At 37.3% G+C, this 27752-nt stretch overlaps 2 protein-coding genes across 2 annotated transcripts in view; both read left to right on the forward strand.

The window, feature by feature from the left end:
* The window catches only part of LOC137008873 (hormonally up-regulated neu tumor-associated kinase-like), a 44069-nt gene extending 18494 nt beyond the window's left edge, over positions 1–25575 (forward strand). Inside the window, exons 5-6 of the mRNA XM_067370625.1 lie at positions 23936–23984; positions 24279–25575. Of these exons, the coding sequence (XP_067226726.1) occupies positions 23936–23941 (6 nt within the window). The 3' untranslated portion in view covers positions 23942–23984; positions 24279–25575. The remainder of the gene's footprint in view (positions 1–23935; positions 23985–24278) is intronic.
* On the forward strand, positions 11216–13201 carry tcf21 (transcription factor 21). Its single transcript, XM_067372015.1, has 2 exons — positions 11216–12231; positions 12746–13201. Exons 1-2 carry the CDS (start codon positions 11791–11793, stop codon positions 12833–12835), a joined length of 531 nt encoding a protein of 176 aa, XP_067228116.1. The 5' UTR covers positions 11216–11790; the 3' UTR covers positions 12836–13201.
* Positions 25576–27752: the final 2177 nt, after the last annotated feature.

The following is a 27752-nucleotide window of genomic DNA, read 5'->3' on the forward strand; positions in this document are numbered from 1 at the left end:
GGCGTATCAAAGATGGCCGCCGAGTGAAATGACTTGTCTTAAAGGGACTTTGATAACGATGACAGTTTCGCCCTTTTGCTCACACAAATGTATAATTGATTTTGAAGAGTTTTACCTACAACTTATGTTACTTTTATGGTGCTTTTTCCCATTAAAAAAAAAGTTAATGAAAAAAGCAGCCTGGACAGTCTACAAAATATCTTGTTTTGCAAAAGATAGAAAGTCAAGTGGGTTAGGAACGACAGCAGGGTGAGTAAATGACAACATTTCCTTTTTAGTGTGAACTGTTCCTTTAAGAGACAACAGCAACTATCTAGGTGTGTGAATGTGTACAGGAATGTCATTAGCATGAATGTTACTCCACACTGTATGAGTTCAACTTCGTTCATCAGCTAAATTCTGTCATGTTTACAGAGTGAGAGAAGGATGAAAGGACCATGGGGAGGAATCGGAAAATGTATAAGGTGTTTATATGTATCCGAGTGTCTGTCTGACTATGTTGAGTGCATGTGTATGTGAGGGAGTGAAGAGAGACTCATTATACATGAATCACTCAGTCTTGACTATCCCAAAGTGGTGGCGTTAAAATTAAACGTCTCAATCATCAGTCATCGCTCACCTCATCTCTGTACAACAGAGCTTAAATACCTATATAATGAACTTCAGTTCCATAGAGAGAGTGTTAGAGCTTTTGTGAACATGGGAAGTATCATAGAACGCCTGCAGCTGGACTCTTGAGAAGCAGACACATGCGTAACACTGTGCTAGACGGACAATAAACAAAGATAAAAACGTAAATGGCGTCAACTAAACAAAATAGTAACAAATATGTTCGAAGGAAGAAAAAGATCTAGTAATTTAGCTTTTAAGGGTCACTTGCGTTCCATGGTAAGAACAGATGTAGATAATGAAATACTGGAGAGCATGAATGAAAAAAGGACAGTGATTGTGTTTTAATGACCCTCAATCCTCAGTTATTCCACACCTAAATGTTGTGTGGGTTTAATTAGCTGTACTTAAGCAAGAAAGTTAGCGAAATCTGACAAAACCACCTTTATGTAAAACAAAAGTTTATGGCACACTAATGTTCAAAATGACTGTATTTTTTTAAATCAAATTTTTCTTTTAAAAACATTAAAAATCTTAATGACCTTAGACTTTTGAACAATATTGTATGTCTTTTGTACTATTGTATTGTATGATTGGTAAGTGTGTGTGTGTGGTGTGTAATGAAGTACATTATTGATTGATAGACTTTGCCGCTGCAACATCTCCTTGAACCATTGCCCACTTTGATGCGCACGTTTAGGGTTCACACACGCACACACACACACACACACACTCGCACACCCCCCAGGGACCACTTCTCTCTCCTCGTGTTCCTTCCTGTAGTAACATCCTTTTGGAAGACATTAGAGCGCATTAGACCAACCCCATCTGACAGAGTGATGAAGGATTTTGAAGTGGCAGTTCTGGGGGTTCAGTCTCTGCTCTGACCCTCAATCCATTCCCAAAGATTTACAAATATTGCAGTTCATAGGCAAGAGCTATATGCCAAAGATTCAGATCTGACCACTTTAAATGGAGTTTTAAAGGAACAGTACATCAAACAATACATGCAGTTACTGTGAATGGACTGAAGCTTTCATTTTCATTTTCATTCGAGTGTGAGCTAAAACACAGCGTTTTTGTGTGTGTCCCTTTAAACGCAAATGAGCTGCTGCTCCCGGACCCCTTTCCAGAAGAGGGCGGAGCTTTAACAGCTCACGCTTTGGTTGCTCAACAACAACAAAGCTGGAGAATCTCCCGCAGCCAAAATGATGATTGTCAGTAACGGTGTTCAGCCTTACATTGTTCAAACCGGAGTCGGACACTGATGGAGAGACTCAGGAAGAAGTTATAACCTTTAGAATGCATCCGGACATTTCTGAACGGTTAGTGGATAAATGTATGTAGTTGCTGTGGAGTTGATTCAATTCATCAACTAACATGTGCCGTCATGTTAACTTTTTGTGCAAATCCAGCGTTGAATTGACCCTCATTTGTGAAGCATGATAACAACACTCTACTACAACAACTCTTCCTCTTCTCTAAAGCAGCCCAACATGGCCTCACCGTTGCGTGTTCCCGGTTTTCTGTACATTTTGGGGTTAGTGATGTCACTAAACTGGAAAGAAGCTTGTAGCCCCTACCAGCTGTTTGTTGTAGACCCTAAAAAGCCATTTCTGACAAAGAAAATCTCTCCCTTTGCATTGAAAATTAAGCGTCGTAATTTCGCAGATGTTGTTTATGCTCAAACAGCAACATTACACACTAACTAAAGTTAAAAAAGCAAAATAATAATCAAGGGCCCCTTTAAAAATGACATAAAAGCAGCATGACAGTATTGTGTGATATATTCCAATCCAAATATTTTTTGCTGCATTTTCCAAAAACATTGTAACCCTTATTAGGTCTAATTAGGATGACGCATTTGGGAAACGCAGCCTAGATCTTATTTGGGAGATGCATCATCTGATTCATGAAAAGATTTGAATCAAAAGATCAATTAATTTACAAATGATTCATTTATTGATTCATTTACAACTTAATTTACTGATTAATTTAGAAGCAATTCATTTACAAACAATTCATTTATGAATGATACTTTCACCATCAGTTCATTCAACACCAATTAATTCAAGAACAATTATTTACAATAATTTACAAACAAACAATTCATTCTCTTCTCTCACAAACTAGACCCCAAAACTATAGGTTTGTAATATGACATTGAGCTTTAAGACTCATTTTAATTAAAATGTGTCATTTTAAGACTGTGTAGAGCATGGAGGGAAGCAGTTTAAAGGAGGGACTTCATGTATAAGGCCATGTGGATGGAAATCTATAGAAAATAAAGAGAAAGCCATGTGTGTTTGTGTGTGAGAATAGGGAGGCAGTCATGTGCAGTATCATAACGTAGGAGTTTGAGACATATTGCATTAGAGGCAGTCATCATGTCCTCTCTATCACTGCTGTGATATGGGCTTCTCTCCGGCTTGGCGGACACCCGGCGGACTCCAGTCTGCCTTTCTGCCTGGTTATCAGCTCCACGCCGTGAGCTCAGCGCCGCAGAAGCCCAAGAGAGCTCCATCTGAGCCATACTGATATCTAGGCTTCCTGGGAGTGGGTCAGAACCAACCTCAATACTGCTCATTACCATAAAGATATTTGGCAGGCACTGCTTTCAGACTAATTTTTAGTGATAAGACAGTGTGAGGAGTGAATGTGGGAGCATACACACATGTGTATGAGCGCAGAACCCATCACATTAAACAGTAGACATCAAGATAGGACTTAAAAGTTTCTATCGGGAAACTGACCCTTGACTTCTGATGAGGAGAAAAAAATGCTTCATCCATCCAAATCTTTCACTCTGACATCTCCCTCGTCATATTTTTTATTGCATGATATTAATTCCTGTTTGTAGACATAAACAAGTGGTGTCAGGCTTGTCAAACAGACTGATGGAAGTATGATGCTGGAGTATGAGTTTTGTATGTGTGTTTGTAGTGTTTGAGCTATGAGTCACAGATGCAGCATTACGAAACGAGCAGCACAGAGCCAGCTCTCTTCCTCTCATTATCCCGCTAATGGGCTGACTGGCAAAAACACAGCCACTAATGTTGGGAAAAATCAGACGTATGCAGTATGTGTGAGTGGAAAACAGAGGTCTGTGAGTGTTAGTGCTGTATAGGATTATTTGTGTCAAATATAGTCTCTTTTTTTTATTCAGACTTATTTCAACTTGTGTACTAAGAACAAACAAACATGAAAAAGAATAGTGTTGATACACATTATATGCGTGGGTTTAAATTCCAGGTAGATCTCAGGTCTGAAAATGAATCATGAGGGTGTTGCTATGAGGTTGCTAAGGTGTTTTGAGTGGTTACCAGGGTGTTGCTAAGGATTTCTGAGTGGTAGCTACGGCCTTTCTGGGTGTTACCAAGGTGTTGCAATGAGGCCAGTGTTATTTTTTGTGTTGTTTATACAGGTGCTGGTCATATAATTAGAATATCATCAAAAAGTTGATTTATTTCACTAATTCCATTCTAAAAGTGAAACTTGTATATTATATTCATTCATTACACACAGACTGATATATTTCAAATGTTTATTTCTTTTAATTTTGATGATTATAACTGACAACTAAGGAAAATCCCAAATTCAATATCTCAGAAAATTTGAATATTACTTCAGACCAATACAAAGAAAGGATTTTTAGAAATCTTGGCCAACTGAAAAGTATGAACATGAAAAGTATGAGCATGTGCAGCACTCAATACTTAGTTGAGGCTCCTTTTGCCTGAATTACTGCAGCAATGCGGCGTGGCATGGAGTCGATCAGTCTGTGGCACTGCTCAGGTGTTACGAGAGCCCAGGTTGCTCTGATAGTGGCCTTCAGCTCTTCTGCATTGTCGGGTCTGGCATATCACATCTTCCTCTTCACAATACCCCATAGATTTTCTAAGGTCAGGCGAGTTTGCTGGCCAATTAAGAACAGGGATACCATGGTCCTTAGACCAGGTACTGGAAGCTTTGACACTGTGTGCAGGTGCCAAGTCCTGTTGGAAAATGAAATCTGCATCTCCATAAAGTTGGTCAGCAGCAGGAAGCATGAAGTGCTCTAAAACTTCCTGGTATACGGCTGCGTTGACCTTGGACCTCAGAAAACAGTGGACCAACACCAGCAGATGACATGGCACCCCAAACCATCACTGACTGTGGAAACTTTACATTGGACCTCAAGCAATGTGGATTATGTGCCTCTCCTCTCTTCCTCCAGACTCTGGGACCCTGATTTCCAAAGGAAATGCAAAATTGACTTTCATCAGAGAACATAACTTTGGACCACTCAGCAGCAGTCCAGTCCTTTTTGTCTTTAGACGCTTCAGACGCTGTCTGTTGTTCAAGAGTGGCTTGACACAAGGAATGCAGCAGCTGAAACCCATGTCTTGCATACGTCTGTGCGTAGTGGTTCTTGAAGCACTGACTCCAGCTGCAGTCCACTCTTTGTGAATCTTCCCCACATTTTTGAATGGGTTTTGTTTCACAATCCTCTCCAGGGTGCGGTTATCCCTATTGCTTGTACACTTTTTTTTCTATCACATCTTTTCCTTCCCTTCGCCTCTCTATTAATGTGCTTGGACACAGAGCTCTGTGAACAGCCAGCCTCTTTTGCAATGACCTTTTGTGTCTTGCCCTCCTTGTGCAAGGTGTCAATGGTCGTCTTTTGGACAACTGTCAAGTCAGCAGTCTTCCCCATGATTGTGTAGCCTACAGAACTAGACTGAGAGACCATTTAAAGGTCTTTGCAGGTGTTTTGAGTTAATTAGCTGATAAGAGTGTGTGGCACCAGGTGTCTTCAATATTGAACCTTTTCACAATATTCTAATTTTCTGAGATGCTGAATTTGGGATTTTCCTTAGTTTTCAGTTATAATCATCAAAATTAAAAGAAATAAACATTTGAAATATCACTCTGTGTGTAATGAATGAATATAATATACAAGTTTCACTTTTTGAGTGGAATTAGTGAAATAAATAAACTTTTTGATGATATTCTAATTATATGAACAGCACCTATATAGTTTTTTATGAATTGGATATTAATTGAATTTTGAATGAACTTTTATTTGTATATTTTCAGTTTTCATTTTAATGTAAGTTTTAGTAATTTTATGTGCTTTTGACAGTTTATTAGTTTTTGTTTTTATTTCAGTTTTAGCTTTTATTTACTTCCAGTTATTAATTTTAGAGCTTCAATTTAAACTTATTTAGTTACAGTAGCAACAAGGCAAGGCAACAATTATAATTTTAAAGTTTTTCATCTAATATATTTTATTTTATTTCAGCTTTATTTCAATTATCTAAAATGTTTTTAATAGTACAATCTTAAAAAATGACAAAAAAAAACAACATTTTATTGAAACAGTTACATACTGTAAAAACAACGCATTCTAATACTAATATTGAGGCCTGTAGGCTACTTTCTCGAAAATGACATAATATTACCCAGAATGTTGAAAATGACATAATATTACCCTGTTAAAAAAGGCTAATAAAATAACTTTAAAAAATTAAACAAATTTACACAGTAAAATACAGTTTTCCATTAACACAGTAATATACTATAAAAACAATGCATTCTAGGTAATATCTGTCATTTTCTAGAAAGTAGCCTATAGGTTATATATAGGCTATAATATTACCTATAGGCTATAATATTACCCAGAATGCATTGATTTTACGGTATATTACTGTGTTAATGGAAAACTGTATTTTACTGTGTAAATTTGTTTAATTTTTTAAAGTTATTTTATTAGCCTTTTTTAACAGTAATAACCTTGGTGGTTGCTAGGGCATTGCTATAGTGTTGTGGGTTGTTGCCAGGGTATTACTATGTGGTTGCTAAGGTATTCTGAACAAATTCTAGCTAATTACAGGGCATTCGTGTGGTTTGGGTGGTTGCCAGGGTATTGTTAAAAAACAGTCTACAATTCACTGACTATATATCTATCTGAATATATACACTAATAGGGAAGACATGAAGCTCAAGAGATTTGAAGAGTGACACAGACAGGATCTTTTGAACACAGGAGGTTTGATACTGGATTTTTGCTGGGAAGTTTGGGGGTTGTTAGCTGTCCTCACTGGTCTGTACTCTCATCCTGATGATAACACACACTCTCTGTGGACACAGAAACATTTAGCTTTATAGATTGTGCTGGCTCTGCTCATTTGAAAATATGTCCCATGTGACTCCCTCCCACAGTACTCTCATGCAAAGATTGTGTCCTTCCATCTCTGTCTCTTTCTATTTGTCCCACTCTGCCTCCATAATAGTTACACATGTTCACAACATAGCATGAAGTTTCATGCACCTGGTGAGTTTGAGCATTTGTGTGTGCATAGAGTTTAAGCGATGAGAAGAGGAGCAGTAGGTTGAGTGTGATGAAGCTCATATAGAGGAGAGAGTCGTTTATCTCTGGCCATGTGAGAGATATAATGTAAATAACCCCAGCCTCACACGATCGATTTATCAGACCCTCGGCTCAATCTCACAAACCGTCCCATAAACACAGCTTTGTGGTGACCCCACATCTGTCCGGCCTGGCCGTCCCCACATGCACAACTTTAAGATGAACCCATAGAGTGTGAGCGTAAGAAAGCCTGTCTTCCTTTTATGTAAACAAATCTTTAAAAGAACTGCCTGGTGAGAATTATTACATTTTGAACTGTTTTTCTGCCTCCTGATTGGATGAACCGCCAGTGTTCTCAGTTCTGAATGTCTGCCTTGTAAAAATTCCATTCACATATTTGAAATTGTGTGCTTGTGTGTGTATGTATGTATATATATATATATATATATATATATATATATATATATATATATATATATATAATATATTAGTTGAAATATATTTTAAATTGTTTATATTTTAAATTTAATGTTTTTACAATTTATATATATAATGTGCGTGCGTGTGCGTATGTATGTTTGTCGTGCATGTGTATTTTCTTGCCTTCATGCACTCTTTCATCTAAAATCGAAATGTGTTTGTCTTATTAGAACATTACTTTTAACATTTGTGTTTGTGTCTGCTTAGAAAAATTTAATGTTCTGACATTTTGAAAAAAGGATACTCCCCCAAAGATACTCCCCAAATATGAATTATTGTTTCCATCTTCATGCAACAATTTACAAAGACTGTATTTGGTGAAATATTAGGTTACCATATTTATAATTTTAGATTTATCAAATATTTGAATCTCCCTTGCAAAGTATTGTTTAAAGTATTTTAAAGGGTTCTTCTCTTAAACATATTCAGGTCCAGGGTTGTGTGTCCTCCCTAAAACTTTGCGACAAGGCAAAACACTTGTGCATTCCGACTTTGGACATTGACCTTGGCAGTAAGCAGCTCCAGTGCAGGGGAGTAACGCCACCACTCCCAGCTTCCCTACCCCAAAACACACACAAACACAAACACAAGCCACACACACATCCACAAATACAACTCATACACAGCTGCAAGACATCTTGATAATATCTGACAGCCGATACATTCCAGGTCAGTGTTCATCCCAGACTGCACTCCATGCCCTCATCCCTTTCCTCGCTTGCGTCCGTGTCCCTTGTGACACAGTAACCATCCTGCAGGTCAGATGCACAGACATAACTGTATATGATTATCTAAACAAAACAGCATATTCACTAACCCACGGATTTGTCTGGTACATTCCAAAGTATTGTATGCGTCAGTCCTTTAAAACCCACACCATCCATCTATATTAAACAGTTTGTCAGTTATAAAGTCTTTCATGAGGTGTTATGTTTTTATTAAGTGACTCCACAATGTTTGACCCAAGTGCTGCCTAACTGGATAATTTGTATTCAAGCCGGTAAATCAACATTTTTGTCTTGTTTTGTTATTCTAATTCATCTCTTTATTTTTATTTTTTTTCCAAGGTTGTCAGTCACTTAAAAATTTTTCCCTTCCTAGAGTTTAGTTCTGGCCTGGAAACACCATTTGTTAGATGCCACGTTGTAGCGAGTGTGTCGTTGAAGTACATGCAAGATTAAGTGTGTGTGCAGTTGCTGTTATCTGTCATCTTGCGAGTTGGGTGACCACTTCTCCTGTGTGTGTGTGTGTATCTCAGCGTAAGAGTCAGTGTGTGTGTGTGTGTGTGTGCTTAAGCTCTAAGTCGGATGCGGACATGTGAGTGTCCAGTTTCCAGTAACCTTTGACCCTATAGAGCTAATTAGTGATATCCCCACTAACACCACTGAGAACATCACATTCTGTAGCATTTGTTCATTCATTTTTCATTTACAAAGACTGCTGTTCACCTGCTGCTGTCCGTCACCGTTACACCAGAGGAACAGAAAGACAGAGAGATCTTAGATGCAGTCAGTGATTACAAAAGAATTTTGTAAATTGATATCATATATGGTCATTATTTCCACATATATTGTAAGTAATAAAATGCAATATACACTACAAGGCTACAATATACACACAGCCTTGTTGAACAGTAAGACTTTTTAATGTTTTTAAAAGAAGTCACTTCTGCTCAACAAATACTATGAAATATTTTTACAATTTAAAATAACTGTTTTCTATTTGAATATATTTTTAAATGCAATTTATTCATGTGATGCAAAGCTGAATTTTCAGCATCATTACTCCAGTCTTCAGTGTCACATGATCCTTCAGAAATCATGATGATGATTTGCTGCTCAAGAAACATTTATTATTAATGTTGAAAACAGTTGTGTACAATTTTTTTCAGGATTATTTGATAAATAGAAAGTTCAAAAGAACAGCATTTATCTGAAATAGAAACGGTATAATATAATATATATAATTTTTTTATTATTAATTATTTTAAATTATTTTTAGCAAACATAATTTAAAGATTTTTATAGATAACTGCTCAGTGCATGTATATAAAAATCATCAGAAGATATGGTTATGGATATAGTCTCACTGTTTATTGTTGTTGCTGTTGTTGTTATTATTATTCATAGTAATAATTGCAGAATTTGACTGATCATCGTTTTTTTTAATACATTTTTTGACAGTAGACATTTGATTGGGGATGCTCCAAATGTGACTAATATGAAATAAGTATGTAAATATTATTTCTGGAGGTCATGTCTGAATTCCTTTTTCTAAGGTTATTGAAGGCAATATAGGGACTGTTCTGTATTAGCCTGTCTTTTTATCTTTAGTGTCGGTGAAGATGAGAGAGCTCATTCTGAGAAAACAGTGGCTATTTTAAGCTCTTCGCATAATGCTGCATTAGGACAGGACTATTAATCTTATTAATCTTATCCCACTTTTTTTCTTTCTTTTGACCAGCCCACCCACCAGGGAGGAAGAAAGAGACTCACAGAGTCAGAAAGACTATGACCCTATTAAAATAAACTTTTGATATACCTGCACTGAGCATTCATATGCAAAGGTTCTTACTTCTGCTAAAGATAATTGAAAAGGACTCTCATTTGGTTTATCACACCTGTAGTAATCTCTGTACAATGTGACATGTTCTTGCTCTGTCCATTCATCTGTCTGGATAAGAACTATGGCAAGGTTAAAGTACCTTTGGTAATTTGCTGTGGTAGAGGGAGGGGAGAGATGCTGTTCCTAAGACACCGGAACTCTGTAGTGTCAGAGGGCAGATCTCTGGAGATTCTCTCTCTCCTTCTTTGATAATCAGCTTGCAATTAGCACGTGAATGTATCGTTCTTTTTGCAATTTTACGCATTCATTTAATCCGTTCGTCACTATAACTAAGGGCATCTATGGGCACTAACTAGCATGCTGAGGAGAGAGCAGATACCCCCGCGTGTGTCCTAGCAATCATCACCTGATTTAAAACCACTCTTGAGTCGCCTTCAACCTCGCCACTTAGAGCTCGGCCAGATCGGGATGTTTTGGCTTGAATTAGTCGGTTGTATTAGTGACCGGTGTGGGGTACCATTAAAAAAGCAAAACATGGGGTTTGGGGACGCGGAGTATCCATTTCACGTGCCCCTCCGGAGGCGCCAGTGGGCCATTTGAGACGCTTCTCGTGGGATCCTATTAGAGGGCATCGGTGCTGAAAGCTGCACGGACTCTCCCATGAGTAATGCGTGATTACGCGTGCGATCATCAATGTAACATTTTATGAATCCCACTGTTCCAGTGCGCGCAGTCGTTATTTCCGGCCATAGAGCCACCATTCAAATCCTTAGTCAAATGCCTCCTGACAACTTCAAAAATATTCAGAGAGCAAGTGCAGGCGCCCTTTTTGCTGATGCATAACGTGAAACGGACATTTAACCTATTAACCTATTTAACCTACATATTTTAATATATATATATATATATATATATATATATATATATATATATATATATATATATATATATATATATATATAGGAATACAAAAGATGACTGGTTTTAAAAAAGTAGAATCGTATTTTTAATGTAACGTTTTAATACATTATTATTATGTAAAACGCCTTTGAAAAAGTGTGAATCTAAATTGGATATACAGAAAGAGAACAGTTGCACTTCTTTAATAACTGCTCTTTCTTTAATATTTGAAATTAAGAATTTAAGAATTATATTTCTTGTCATTGTTTCTAAATTGAAATTAAGAGGTGATGACAATGATTTATTAATAGAAAGGTAGAAAAAGCTGAATTGTGCTCGAAAAACATTTTTATCTTTATTAGAAAAAGATAAATTTCTTATATTTTCATATTTTTTATATTTAATATTTTTTGTTAAATAAATGGGTGCTTATTATGGTTGTATTGTACCTATAATATACCTGAAACTAATATAGGCTTACCAAATTATTCAGAATAATCTGAATTAGCTATTACGCAGTGAATTAAAACCCACAATTTGTACCTGAGATTTTCTGTTTCTGCTGCTAGGCATGCATGCGTGATAAATGACATTACATTATATATCTCTACAAAACTGGTGCATAATTGTATTATCTGAGCAGGTTTAGTCTTTGCTTCCACGAGGAGTATGTCGCCGCGTGCGGGGGCACGCCCCTGAGCACGAGAGATAAATGGTAAGATCCTCTAGCTAGTGAGTTACAAGTTACGGTCATCCTCAGCTCGCGCATGACACGTTTCAACTCTGAAGGCAGTTGCATTATCTCCAGGTCCATTTAGAGAACCACTACATCGAGCCTCCTCAGTCGTAGTTTTCTCCACTACATCCTCATCCTCCAGCTCAACATGTCCACCGGCTCCATCAGCGATGTGGATGAATTTCACGAGTCTGAGCTGCTGGATGGTCTTTTGAAATTCGGTTCAGGTAAAGACCCGGGGACATCAAACGAGAGCACGGAGGACAGCTCCAACTGCGAAGGGGCATCGATTACAGAATGTACGGGAAAGAGACGCAAATCAGCCGCCATGCGCAAATCAGCGCCCAATGGTGTGGCCCAAGAGGGCAAGCAGGTCCAGAGGAACGCGGCGAACGCGCGAGAGAGAGCGAGGATGCGCGTGCTGAGCAAAGCCTTCTCCCGGTTGAAGACTACTTTACCGTGGGTTCCACCGGACACCAAACTCTCCAAGCTGGACACCCTGCGACTGGCCTCCAGCTACATCGCGCACCTGCGACAGATACTCGCCAATGACAAATACGAGAATGGTTACATACATCCGGTCAACCTGGTGAGAGATTTTTTTGAAAATTTGCACACAAAAAAAGTGCCAGGAAGCAAGATGCGTTTATGGTCTATACAGTATGTACAATGTAAAATGTTTCCATCATTAACAACATAGGCTATTTGTTTATAAAATAATTTAGCAGTTTCGGCCACCGTTTTTGTTTCAGAGTTTTCAGAATTTTTCAAATGGTAGAAAATTTGACTTTGGCACCACTTTGATTTTACTTGAGTAAGATATAAAGTAAAAAAGTTTTCCATTTTAGTGAGTTGATATGTTTATAGTGTATAAATGGTAAATTAGCATGTTCTGGAAAGTATAGGCCTTCAGAAAGCTTATTTTCACTGAGCTAATGCACCTTTTTATTTCAATATAGCTAGCCTACTTGACAAAATATTAAATATCTTCAGTGTATAATATCGAAGTTGTTTACATACATTTAAAGCAAGAGGATTTTTCCAGTTAGCTATATGATATGCTTACTAATTTTAATTTAACTTTCATTCATGTTTTTCCTCAGACGTGGCCGTTTATGGTGGCGGGAAAACCAGAAAATGAACTTAAAGAAATGCTGAATTCTACACGTTTATGTGGGACTACAGCTTCCTGAGACACCAGATGGACTTAAAACATGGACCTATTTTAAATATTTTAGTTAAAAAAGAATAACATGTCATCTCCTATCCAAACACACGAGTGGGAATAACTGGGGACAACATCCTCACTCGCATTCCTGTAAAGAGAAATTGATATCTATTTAAATATTCACACTTAGGCCTTGCGGGTTCAAGGCAACAATGTGTGATTTTTATTCAGCTGTTTTTATAAAATTGTCATCACTTTTTTTTTTATAAAAAACAAAACAAAAAAACACGACAAATCATTATGCACACAGGGCTTTGTTGATATGGCGCGCGACATCACGTGCCTTTGCTGTTGCCATTAGAATAATTGTAAATAAAAAATACTGATGTTATAGTTTCAAACGATGCAAGTTACCTCTTTGATCGAGCATGGACGGGAGAGTTCATGTTTATTCACTTTGCTTTGACCTGTGTGAACCTTGTTATCATTTCGCCCCACCTTTTTCTCTCAAGATCTCTGGCGAGAGGACATGTCACCCTGTCACCGTGCCTGCAAGAGATAGCATGATTAATCGGAAGAAACGTAAACCTCCTCTTTATCATGATATATCTGTCATCAGATAAGCATAGCATTAACCGTTTTGGAAATCAGAGAGAGAGCGCTTTTAATAGTGATACTCTTCAATTCCCCTGACTCTGAAAAATATTTCCCTTTTTAAAGTAGTCATGCCTTCAAAAAATGTAGGCTGACTGGTCCGTGTTTAAGGTCAGTTGTTTTTAGACCAGTAAATCGCGCGGCTCTTAATCTCACTGTGCAGCCGTTGTTTAATTTCGCGCGGGGTTGTGACCGTTATGTTTATAGCGCGCGGACAGATATTTATGCGTCACTCCTCTGAGGGGCGAGAGAGCAAGAGTTACCCGGAGTTACCGATGATGGGACGTCCGATGTCACAGCCACGCCGCGGCCTTACAGCTTAGAAAAACACTGCCCCCGCGCACATAACCGTATTCCACATTAAAGCAGTCATCACTGCTCTCTCGCAGAATTACAGAAATCTGCGCGGTGAGACAAAACGGTTTGATGGCGCAAGACAATAACAAGCTCGCCGCCATCATCCATCACGCGCTGTTATTGTAAGGAGAGTCTGAGGGGTGATCTGTGCGAGACTGAGAGCGAGGGAGGCTTAAGCACACACACACACACGCTTGGGCAATAAAGCAGCTCTAAACATTGTGAAATCTTTTGATAAGTCTTAAAATGAAATATGATTATAGAAATACTTTCCTACTTACACAGTGTAAGACGTCTTAAATGTGATGTTTCGGTTAGGCTACTTTAACTGCCACAGCATATTTAGTTACAGGCCTTAGACTATTTTAGTTTTTTTTTTTTTTAATTCGTTGTTAAGTTTTGACGCTCAATGTTGGGATTTACTTGAGCATATTTTAAAGGTAAAACTGCAGACAGAATATTAACGTAAAAATTATTGTTAAAATTGAGCTGTCATGGCGCCAATTTGTTGGCGCGCCGTCAAGGCTAATTTGGGTTACCTCAGAATTTCATATGGGTTTTTTAGATGGTGGGTTGTGATTGTTATTTATGTTTTAAATTTCACTTATACACACAGTTGCAGTACACACACACACACACACACACACACACACATAGTTGCTATAGCAGTTATTTATGAACAAACTCACTTGTGATTATTTATCCCTTGCAGTACCTAATAAGTAAAGACGTTTTGAAATTTAGACGTTTTTAAAAATGCCTGTGTAAAATAATGTTAGTCACAGGTTTTATTTTACTTAAAAAAAAAAAAAAAAAAAAAAAAACTCATTAGAAGCAACATTAAAAATCATATTCTTGGCTTTTGGACTACACGCTAAAGTTAATACATTATTGTTCTTATTGCTATTACAGATGCAGTTTTGTAAAAATTTAAGCAACAATAGTAGCAGTAATTTGTAGATTCCTGAGGCAATCAAGTATTTTTTCATTGTGCCTGGATTCTTACACATTTGTTCTCTTGTCGATTTTAGATCGTTCTTTTAAAAAATTGTCTCAATATTTATTTAAGTTTTTAATTTAGAGGCAATACAGAGGATGTAAAAATATTTATATCTCATTCTAATTAGTTTTATGGGACATATTTTTCTCGCAGGACGCTGGAATGCTCTCCACATCTCGCTATAAGAGAATAAGTCTTCTTTCTTTCTCCCCTTCTTCGTCGTCTTTTTCTGTCATCATCTGAAAACCAAAAGAACGTCTTTTTCTTTTTATTTAAAGGAGTTCCCCTTATTTCCTGTGCGAAGCGCACGTTCGCCGTATATATATCAGCACGGATAAGTCAAGTCGCTCCATCACCGCAAGACCACCGCAGAGAACACTGAACACTGCCCGGGTCAGCTGCGCTCTGCCCGGCAGCGGGAGGAGGAGGAGGAGGCCGGGAGGGTCGGTCATTAGAAAGATAAAGTGGACCCTGGTTTCCCATGTGCTGCGAGAATATGGCTAATTGTTTTGTTGGACGGCTGCCCAAACCTCTCTTTTATAGTCCTAAAGTCTCTTGAGAGGGAACATTGGCATGTGGTCTAGATGCACATACTCTAAAAACTAGATAAGAGTTTGTGTGTGTGTCAGCTCATTTTATGATGAGCATTAGACGTTGGTTTAAAACTGCTTGTGCCTGGACTTTATCTGACTTGGTATGTCACCCTTCACTCAAAACTCCGTTCCTTTTATAGTTTTTCCAGTGGCTTAACAAATTTATTCATACTAGACATTAAACAATACAGAAACTAAATGACCGAGACCTTTTAAAAGGCTCTTTTTTGAGCAATGTTGTCTTGTGAAATAAGCTGCATCAATCATGACACAAAAGATTTCAGCACCTAGACACTGAACAGCGACTGAAGAGCTCAATCAGTCTTTTTACTGTAGGTTAGGTTACTTCAGAGACGTGAAAAACAACACTGTAGCAATATGCATTCATTTTTCAGGCTGGATTAGGACCAAGTGCACATGCAGAGTAAGGAAGGCAGAAATACAATGTAGGATTTTGTTTCAATACAGATGCTGATTCAAGAGAAGCCTATATATGTATTTTAAAAATTCAACCCACTAAAACTGAAAAGTTTTAAAAATAAAAAGATTAATTGCTTACATTTTAAATGAATCCAAAGAGCTGCCAAACTGACAACCTGTATGATGTGTTGATTTGGAACGCTTTGAATTAACTCATAAAATCCCGTAGAAAATGACAAATTATTGTTTTATGCATTTATAAATTAAATGGAAACAGATGTTATAATAATAATAATAATAAAAAAAAAAACATTTAGTGGTGTTTGAATACATATAGATCAAAACTATTAGCAAAAGATTCATGTTTTCACATAATATTGGGATCATATTTTTAAGGAAATTCCATATTAATATATTTTAAAGATTTAGAGTGTTTTACAAGAAATTACTATTTCAGTATTCAAAATTCATGTTTAATTTAATTTTAATTTTCAAATTACCAACACATCCAAGTTTTTTCATGTAGATCACATATTTCCCATTCTTAACATGTATTTTAATAATTTTTAAAATGAAATATAATGTATTAAATCATTCCTCACTACAGTGTGTGTCGCTTTAGTGCTGGACCCACTTGGATGCTACAGACGTGCTGTATTTAAAGGGTTAGTTCACCCAAAAATGAAAATTCTGTCATTAATTACTCACCCTCATGTAGTTCCAAACCTGTAAGACCTTTGTTCATCTTCGGAACACAAATTAAGATATTTTTGATGAAATGCAAGAGGTATATGACTCATCCAGACAGCAATATAACCACCACTTTCAAGGTCCAGAAAGGTACTAAAGACATTGTTAAAACAGTCCACGTGGCTGCAGTGGTTCAACCTTAATTTTATGAAGCAAAACTACTTTTTGTGTGCAAAAACAAAACATTAGTCATTGCACCTTACACAGGTGATGCAGTAAGCACAGTGAAGACTGTGTTTACATCCAAATGCCGGCTCAGTATTGGCCAAAGCTGATCACGTGTGCAGCACGATGCAAACATGATGCTGACACAGGAGCCGGCCAATAACGAGTCGCTGTTCTGACGTAGATCCCGGAAGCATTGGATATAAACAACGTGTGAGAATGACACAGAAGAGAAGCTATTGTTGAATAAAGTCGTTATTTATTACACTGCAGTCACGTTGACGGTTTTAACAATGTCTTTAGTGCCTTTCTGGACCATAAAAAGTGTTGATTATATTGGATGAGTCATATACCTCTTGGATTTCATCGAAAATATCTTACAGGTGCCCTAGAATGTTTTTTTACAAGATGTAATAAAAGTCTAAGGTGCCCCCTGAATGTGTCTGTGAAGTTTCAGCTCAAAATACCCCATAGATTTTTTTAAATTAATTTTTTTAACTGCCTATTTTGGGGCATCATTAAATATGCGGCGATTCAGGCTGCGGCCCCTTTAAATCCTTGTGCTCTCAAATATAAAACAGTGCATAAACAAAGTTCACACAGCTAATATAACCCTCAAATGAATCTTTACAAAATGTTCATCATGCATGCTTCGGATCATGTAAGTACAGTGTTTATTTGGATGTTTACATTTGATTCTGAATGAGTTTGATAGTGCTCCGTGGCTAAAGCTAACATTACACACTGTTGGAGAGATTTATGAAGAATGAATTATGAATGTGTTTATGAATTATACAGACTGCAAGTGTTTAAAAATTAAAATAGCACTTGCTCCGTGAATACAATAATAAACTATGGTAACTTTAACCACATTTAACAGTACATTAGCAACATGCTAACAAAACATTTAGAAAGACAATTTACAAATATCACTAAAAATATCATGTAATCATGGATCATGTCAGTTATTATTGCTCCATCTGCCATTTTTCGCTGTTGTTCTTGCTTGCTTCCCCTTCTGATGATTCAGCTGTGCACAGATCCAGATGTTACTGGCTGCCCTCGTCTAATGCCTTGAACATGGGCTGGCATATGCAAATATTGGGGGCGTACATATTAATGATCCCGACTTTTACGTAACAGTCGCTGTTATGTTGAGATTCACCTGTTCTTCAGAGGTCTTTTAAACAAATCAAATTTATGTAAGAAGGAGGAAACAATGGTGTTTGAGACTCACTGTATGTCATTTACTCTTGTTATTCAACTATGCCAAGGTAAATTCAATTTTCAATTTTAATTAAAGGTCTTACAGGTTTGGAACGACATGAGGGTGAGTAATTAATGACAGAATTTTCAGTTTTGACCCTTTAAACTGCAGGTCCTTGATGTAGCGACCATGTCCTGCAGAGGGAGCTATAACACAGTTCTTCAACATACATTTGAACTGTGCCACAACATGAGTGCATGAATGTGTCTTGAATTGCCACTGGGTGGCAGTAAGACTGCAGACAGGCAAATGCAGTATGAGCTCTTGTTTCTTTTACCCCTTCCATATAAAATCCTGCTAGAGGCTTTCCATGCCAAACATTCATCATCATGCATGTGTATCTGCATATCTGCTATTAAATGAATAATTTCAGCCATAGAAAAACACACTGAAACTAAGTTAAAGCTGTAAAATCACACTCCAAAAAAGCATAAGAGAATCTAGCCCCCCACCCCCCCAAAACTTAGTCTCACAGCTGTGTCTGTATATGTAGTGTGTTGGTAGTGCATGTGCCTGGTGAATCAAGGCTAAACTACTTCCATTTGAGTGAAACTGACCAGCTTCTCAACTGCCCCCGCCACCATACGCACATGCTGAAGAGCTTTAAATTCAACCCAGCCCACTGCACATTAAAAACACACAAAGACTGACCTTCATCTTATAAGCATTTCATTAGACGTGTATTTTAAATTGAAGTGAAGATGTGTGTGTGTTTTGACTCATTTGGATAAGTGTGCAGTCAGCGGTGGGTCATAGCAAAGTCTTGTAAACTTTGCCCTGATGAAAGTGCAGCGAATAAGTGGCACACAAGGTAAATGTTACAGGAACATGACCGTGCGCGTGTGTACAGGGTGTGAAATGTTTGTCCAGGTGGGGGTGATTACTGATTGAGGGGTGCGCTAGAAGAGTAATTCACTGTGAATCCTGTCTTTGAGAATAAGCAGATGTTTGTAAATGTAAGATATGATTTTTCAAGGAATATTACGGGTTCAATACAAGCTCAGATGACAGCATTTGTGGCATAATGTTGATTACCACAAAAAAAATTATTTTGATTCGTCCCTTGTTTTCTCTAAAAATAAACAAAATCGACATTTCAGTGAGGCACTTCAAATGAAAGTGAATGGGGTCAACTTGTGTATTATTTGAGCTGTAAAGTTGTTCTTGTAAACATTCTCTGTTCAGATCTAGATTAAATACATCTTTTTACCTAAGCATTCACATAATGCTTCTCATAATCTTGTACTAAAATTATATCTGATGAAATGGTACTAAATGCACATGATAATCTTTTGCCTGAACAGCAGCTACAGTAATTCTTCTCCTTTTGCTTTCCTGTTTCTATCTCTGAATGCCCATTACCCTAATACATTATGGCCTGGTTTCACAGACAGGGCTTAGATTAAGCCAGAATTAGGCCTTCATTTAATAAGGACATTTATGTAGCTTTTTAAAATGAGAAAAAACATTACTGGTTTGTATCTTGAGACAAAACAATGGCACTGAAATATATTAAGATATGTCAGTGCAAGTTGCTTTCAGTTAAAACAGCTCAAACATGCATTTTAGCACATTTTTAGGACTAGGTTTAAGCCTCGTCTGTGAATCTGGGCAGATGTTTACTAACCACATAATTTCTTATAGCTGTATATTACTGCCATATGGTCATTACTTTGACACACTCATCTCTGACTGATAACAGAATACCCTGATTGTAACACTGAAGCAACAATATGTATTGTGAAAAGTGCTATACAAATGAACTTGAATTGAATTCTCTTAATTCATGTGCCCTCTTTACGGAAGAGGATTAGGGCCAAGCAATAATAAAAAAATAAAACCATCTCGAGATTAAAGTTGTTAAATTTTGAGAAAAAACTAGTTAAATTTCGAGGAAAATAGTCTAAATAAAATGTTGAGAATAAACTAGTTAAATTACGAGAAAAAACTTGTAAAATTTTGAGAAAAAGGTCGACATAAAATGTTGAGAATAAACTCGTTAAATTACGCGAAAAAAACTAGTTAAATTTCGAAAAAAGTCGAGATAAAATGTTGAGAATAAAATCATTAAATTACGAGAAAAAAGTCATTAAATTACAAGAACAAATTCGTTAAATTATGAGAAAAATGACGTTAAATTTCAAGAAAAAAGTCGAGATAAAATGTTGAGAATAAAGTCATTAAATTACGAGAAAAAAGTTGTTAAATTACGAGAACAAATTTGTTAAATTGAGAAAAATGTCGTTAAATATGAGAAAAAAGTCGAGATAAAATGTTGAGAATAAAGTAATTAAATTACGAAAAAAAAGTCGTTAAATTACGAGAATAAATAAATCTCGACTTTTTTCTCGAAATTTAACAACATTTTTCTCATAATTTAACGAATTTGTTCTTGTAATTTAACTACTTTTTTCTTGAAATTTAACAACTTTAATCTCAAGATGGTTTTATTTTTTTTATTATTGCTTGGCCCTAATCCTCTTCCATACCTCTTAACTTTCTCTCCTTCTTGCACCCACATCTCTTCTCTGATGGCATTTACTGGTGTGAGGGCGGGGCAGCCTGTCACTCATATGAGATCACAGCAATAGCAAACCACAATGATCCAATAAATTCCCAATGGACAAAATCAAGTCCCGCCCCCTACAATTTTTCTTGTTCAAGAAGCCATTTCACTCAGATATACATCACAATAAAGAAGAAAAGACTATCAACTTCTGTTTCAAGATTACTTTAAATGAACACTCCACTTTTTTTGAAAATAGGCTCATTTTCCAACTCTCCTAGAGTTTAACAGTTGAGTTTTACCGTTTTCAAAAGGAACTTTGCTGCCGTATCATGGCTGCAGCAGGCGCAATGATATTACGCAGCGGCTGTGACGCCATTTGCACAGGGAGCGTACCTTGCAACCATCGATTCATAAAATTAAGGTTGAACCACTGTAGTCACGTTGACTATTTTGACAATGTCTTTACTATCTTTCTGGGCCTTAAAATTGGTAATTGCGTTGCTTTCTATTGGGGATCAGAAAGCTCTCAGATTTCATCAAAAATATCGTAATTTGTGTTCCGAAGGTGAACGAAGGTCTTACAGGTGTTGAACGACATGAAGCTGAATAATGACAGAATTTTTGTGTGAACTTTAACATTTACAGATTAGCCACATTCACTTCCATTGTAAGTGCTTCACTGTAGACCAGAGCTTTTAAACCCAGAATATTCCTTTTAACTCCATGTCGTTTCTCTCTGTCCATTCCCTCTGCTATCAACTTTTATCCATCTCTTTCCTAACTACAACAACGAGTGTTGTTTCTACACCCACTTTTCTTTCACTGAAGCTCAGCTGTGTGTGTGCATATGTTACGGTGTGTGCTGCTCTCTGCCTAAGCATACACCTCCCTGATAGCCACACGGATCCAATTAAAGATGGAATTCCCAACCTAAAGACTGGAATCATTCACGTCTTCCAACTCTGTGATATTCCAGGGTGTCCCCAACCATGTGCTCTGTGTTTATACGTGTGCACGAAGCGTCAAGACGGCATGTGTTTGAGAGTACTTCTACATAAGCATGCAAATGTGTGTGTGAGGGGAATTCTGAAGATAATTGGGAGCGGGTGAGGTTCCCACTCTCCGGCAATGAACGCTGTAATAAGACTGTGTTTGGGCTGAGACAGGGAGAATGTCTGATTTTAGCGTTCCTTTAAACAAAAGTGAACAGTGCTCTCATTCAAAGCAGATGGTGAAGGTCAAATCGAGACTGAGGGAGAAAGAGCGACAGACAGACAGAGTGAGAGAGAGAGAGACAGACAGGGAGGAGGACAATAGAGAGACAGATCGAAGAAGAGGTATAGAGGGGAAGTGAGGTGAGGTACTAAGGGGAAGAGAAAACAAGGGAGAGAATTAGAAATCCTTACGAAAGCAGTTTGAAAAATAAACTGGAATTTCTGATCCTTTGTGTGTGTTTATCCACTGGATAAATGAGAGAAATAAAACCCTGATTAGTCAGTCACCTAATAATCAGTTTAAAATGTATATATAAAAGTATACTTTGTAGTATTGATGTTTGTACACAATGAAAATGATGTGAGATTACTAACTAAGCTCGTTATTTGTTCCTCGAGTGAGTGCTTGCTTCAAGTATTCAAACTTTGTTCTTTCTCTGCGTCTCCGTTTGTCCACCCGTGAGGCCACGATGCCCTTCCGGAGCGGCCGAGGATCACTTTTCACGCGACACCGGATAACAGTCTCCCTCCCGCTATTAATATTTAATCAAGCCGCGCGCCCGCTGCGGACAAATGATTTTTTATTTCTGACTGACGGGCGGCCGCGGGCTCGGGTTACACCCGTCGAGCAGCCGGTCGTCACAGCCAATGGTTGGACGCGGGAACGAGCCTCGTGCCCCCAGTGCTTTCTGGCACGGCGCACGTAATCCACGCCAGTGCACGCGCTTGCCGCCCAAAACCATCAAGCGTTTCGCTGACAGCACGAGGACGCGACAGTTTCATTAATTCGGGATTATGAATACTTTTCGTCTAATTTGTGTGGATTAAAGTAGGTCCACTTAATGCCCTTTGCCTGTGGAGATGTGTAGGCCTAGTGAAATCTGTGAGAGGTAAATTGCCCATGTTAACAGTTGGCAGCTGACATACATGGGCCTAGTCAAGATGGACGTCCTATTAAATTTTACAAAAATGAGGATATGTAGATGTAAAACATGTCTTGACTATCCACCAACCAACTAGTAGACTGAGGTTGGCTATTTTATTTAAAGGATTAGTTCACTTTCGAATTAAAATTTCCTGATAATTTACTCACCCCCATGTCGTCCAAGATGCCCATGTCCTTCTTTCTTCAGTCGAAAAGAAATTAAGGTTTTTGATGAAAACATTCCAGGATTATTCTCCTTATAGTGGACTTCACTGGCCTCCAAATGGTTGAAGGTCAAAATTACAGTTTCAGTGTAGCTTCAAAGGGCTTTAAACGATACCAGATGAGGAATAAGGGTCTTATCTAGTGAAATGATCGGTCATTTCTTAAAAAAAATAACAATGTATATGCTTTATAAACACAAATGATCGCCTTGCAAGTGCTTCCACCAGACTGTCTTCCGTATTCTTCATAAAAGCTAACGCTAAATGTCCTACAACTTCCCTATTAAACTTACGGAAAAAACATAACTGGCACCGCGTTCGTTCCGTAAGTTGAATACAATCATTTGCGTCTATAAACCAAATACATTTTCATTTTTTTTTTTTAAGGAAATGGCTGATCGTTTCACTAGATAAGCGATTTTTATTCTTCGTTTAGTAAGATTTAAAGCCCTTTGAAGCTGCACTGAAATGTAATTTTGACCTTCAACTGTTTGGGCTCCATTGAAGTCCACTATAAGGAGAAAAATCCTGGAATGTTTTCATCAAAAACCTTAATTTCTTTTCGACTGAAGAAAGAAGCACATGAACATCTTGAATAAGATGGGGGTGAGTAAATTATCAGGAAATTTTTATTTGAAAGTGAACTAATCCTTTAACTCTGTTCTTTTAACATTTGCTATTTAGATTCAAAAGTCAGTAAATTTTAAAATATTAAAATGTTATCTTGATTAACTATAAAGTGATGTCATCCACACATCTGCCTTCTCATCAATTAAACTCCATTTCCCATGATGCCTCAGGAGATCACATCTCAGGCAAGTCTCCTGTTACAAATCAATACTGAGAGTTATTGGCCAGGAACAATAATTAAGTGTCATATCAAATGCATCTTAGTTTGGAACTAAAATATATCACCAAATTCAAATGTAATGTGAAATGTTTCATGTTTTGAAAATATCTCTTTACAACTACTCTGGTGTGTATGCCACAGTATCTAATCTAATATTCAAATAACCATCAGTATTTACTTTGCGCCCTACTGTTTAGGTCTGAATATGCGTCCAATGGAAATGGAAGTGACTACAGAATAGTAAATGTGAGTATTCAACTTATAATAAAATATAATACAAATCTAACCCCATTAACATTATAGCGCATATATATATATATATATATATATTATATATATATATATATATGTCTGTTATAAAATGTTAACTATCTGTTTGTGTAGAGTAAAACATTAATGTGTGGGTGTATTTGCAGCCATGTTTCCATTGTCTGGTGGTTTCTAGCTTCAGGCGTTAGTATGGTTTTTTCTGTCCCATTTCCAAGTCTTCGTTTCACTCACTCTTTTTCCTTTGTTTCTGTTCTTTTCTTTTCTCTGAAGCTGTCTGTTTTTGGGACGTGCCAGGCTGAAAAGACCTTTTTTAATCAGATCATTTACTAAGAGAAACTAGAGACGTTCAGGGACCTACATTCGGCAGAGACACACACTGGAGGATTACGGTATGACCCCCCAGAGACGTTCACAAATGTGCACACAAACACACACACCTACATTCTTAAACAGGCACAAAAACAAATTTGCACAATCAGAAATAAATGTTCCGAAACACAATATTTTTAACAATGAGGTTTCTGAGATTATAGCGATAACATTTGAAGAGGAGAAAAAGAAACAGACACACATCTTCTATAAACGGAGGCATACATATTGTGTCTCACACACCTGGTGTCCCTGTCCTTACCTGAGAGTGTGCTTAGCAGCTGTTGAGGTAGTCAGGGCTGGGAAGACCTGCACCACAGATGGTGCAAGCACGGTTTTATGAATATAAGTAATGATTTATTATACTTAAATGAATGAATTTGTGGTCAGATGCCTGAAGTATTTGTGAGTGAGAGGTTATCTCTCTCTTTCTATATAGTTATCTCTTTCTCCGTCTCTATGCTGTTTTAAATCCTAAATTTTGAAGCGATGCCAAGTTTGTACAAATACTCAGACTGTGTGAGCGTGTATGTGTGTGTGGGTGAAGGGGACGGGATCATTTTACCCCAAAAATGTGGCAGCTACACAAAAGCATCCCATCCGGCTGGACCTGAGGGACCAGAGGAGGGAGGGGTTACCACGGCGATGGCAGAATCCAGGAAACTCGAGATGACATAAAAGAATGCATTAACAGAGACTGAGTGAGCGAGAAAGAGAGAGAGGTACTTCCAAGAGGGCAAAAAGAGGTAAAACAAGTTAATCATTTTGAACTGCTGTATGAATGAGTGCATGATGTGTGTCTGTGCGTGTGAGAGAGAGAGGGACAGAGTGTGTGTGTATGCGTGTGCATTGTTTGTGCCTGGGATCCCATGTTATTTTGGGCGTGTTGGAGGACAGTGCATCAGGTGTAACATTACTTTAGACTGTGCAGTTTGCAGCACATTATAAGAAGCTGCACAAAAACATCATAGCTTCAGATTTAAATGTGCACAGCGTGGGTGTGTATGTGTGATGTAAACGAGACTTCTATGAATTATGATTTATTAGACAGTTAAGTAAGTAAAACCCATCTTTGTCAACCTCAACCTGGAACTTTGTGACCAACAGCCAAAGTATTGCTTTTATATATTTTAAACAGAATTAAAATTGATTAATCATGATTAATTGCATCTAACAAAAAAAAAATTAACAATATATGTGTGTGTGTGTGTGTGTGTGTGTGTGTATATATTATATATACACACACACATATATATAATATAATATATACACACACACATATATATAATATATACACACACACATATATTATGTAAACACAAACCTTTATATTAGATGCGATTAATCGTGATTAATCGATTTGACAGCACTAGTTTCAGCTTATTGTATTAATAGCACTCATTGACTGAACTGAGTTATTGTATTTAAGTGATAATTTGCCCAAAAATGAAAATTCTGCCATAATGTACTCACCCCGGTGTCAATCCAATCCTGTGTGACTTTCTGTCTTCTGTCGGACACAAAAGATGATATTTTGAATTTAAAATGAAATGATAATAAAACTTAATAGTTTTTTACTCTCTCACACTCACAAACACACAAGCATAAAAGAAACTGGACCTTCTGTTCGCTAATGAAAAAATCATTAGCACTCCCTTGATAGCATTAGCTATGACCCCCTGAATCAAGGATATGGATTGGTCCTTGTCAGCCAGGTTCAGGTCACACTTGTTCAGTTGCAGCCTAGTTAAAGAAGTGAGGGCATTAGTTGAAATATGAGCCTGTGCATCGACTGCTTCACTGGGGTTAAAACAGCCAGCTCTGTCATTATTAGCACACTTGACCATCACAGTGGCCTTTGGATCTCAAATTGGATTTTTTGCAGATGTAAATAGCTTTTTTATCTTGAGCTTAAATGGTTAGTTCACCCAAAAATGAAAACTGTTTCATCATTTACTCACCCCCATGTTGTTCCAAACCTGTAAGACTTTCTACACAAATTAAGATAATTTTAATGAAATTTGAGACATTTCTGTCCCTACATTGACAGTCTATACAACTACCACTTTGGCACTTCATAAAGAGATCGTAAAATAAATTCACATAAATGAAAGCTTTAGCGTAAGTTCTGCCGGGAAGACTCTAATGTTACGTCATTCATTAGATCAGATCTAAACAATCATTATCGAACACTCAGGTATAAAGCATTACATCTAAATTTGGTCTAAACCACTCAATTCATATGGATTAGTTTTACGATCATAATATACTTCATTAAAGGGTTAGTTTACCCAAAAATGAAAATTCCGTCATTTATTACTTACCCTCATGTAGTTCCACACCCGTAAGACCTTCATTCATCTTTGGAACACAAATTAAGATATTTTAGTTCAAATCCGATGGCTCCGTGAGGCCTTCATAGGGAGTAATGTCACTTCCTCTGTCAAGATCCATTAATGTACTAAAAACATATTTAAAATCAGTTCATGTGAGTACAGTGGTTCAATATTAATATTATAAACTGACGAGAATATTTTTGGTGCGGCAAAAAAACAAAATAACGACTTATTTATGATGACCGATTTCAAAGCACTGTTTCAGGAAGCATCGGAGCATTATGAATCAGTATATCGAATCATGAATCGGATCGTGATTCAAACCCGCCAAACGGCTGAAATCACGTGACTTCGGCGCTGCAGATTCGACACACAGATTAATTTGTGCTCCGATGCTTCCTGAAGCAGTGTTTTGAAATCGGCCATCACTAAATAAGTCGTTATTTTGTTTTTTTGCCGCACCAAAAATATTCCCGTCGGTTTATAATATTAATTTTAAAAGCACTGTACTTACATGAACTGATTTAGATGTGTTTTTAGCACCTTTATGGATCTTGACAGAGGAAGTGACATTACCCCTATGAAGGCCTCACGGAGCCATCGGATTTCAACTAAAATATCTTAATTATCTTACGTGTGTGGAACGACACAAGGGTAAGTAATAAATGACAGAATTTTCATTTTTGGGTGAACTAACCCTTTAACTTTTTGAAGTGTCAAAGTAGTAGTTGCGTAGACTGTCAATGGAGGGACAGAAATCTCTCAAATTTCATTAAAAATATCTTCATTTGTGTTCTGAAGATGAATGAAAGTCTTACAGGTTTGGAACAACATGAGGGGGAGTAATTAATGACAGAATTTTCCCCCTTTAAATGGTTTGAATAGTGGAAATGCTCTTACATACTATAGCTTATAGTAAAACTATTTGTACACCGTTCTCAAGTAATATTTTCATGGCATCTCAGTTTCGTTACCACAGAGGCTAGGAAATGTGTAATTTCTGCTCTACAAGTGGCACCAAATGGAACTGCAGAAATAA

The sequence above is a fragment of the Chanodichthys erythropterus genome, chromosome 20 (assembly GCF_024489055.1).
Source record: "Chanodichthys erythropterus isolate Z2021 chromosome 20, ASM2448905v1, whole genome shotgun sequence".
Classification (NCBI taxonomy): Eukaryota; Metazoa; Chordata; class Actinopteri; order Cypriniformes; family Xenocyprididae; genus Chanodichthys; species Chanodichthys erythropterus.

Excerpts from the sequence above, each read along its gene's own strand:
- tcf21 (XM_067372015.1), top strand. The coding sequence starts at position 11,791 with ATGTCCACCGGCTCCATCAGCGATGTGGATGAATTTCACGAGTCTGAG. Across the intron at positions 12,232-12,745 it reads ACATACATCCGGTCAACCTG|ACGTGGCCGTTTATGGTGGC; the intron begins GTGAGAGATTTT and ends GTTTTTCCTCAG.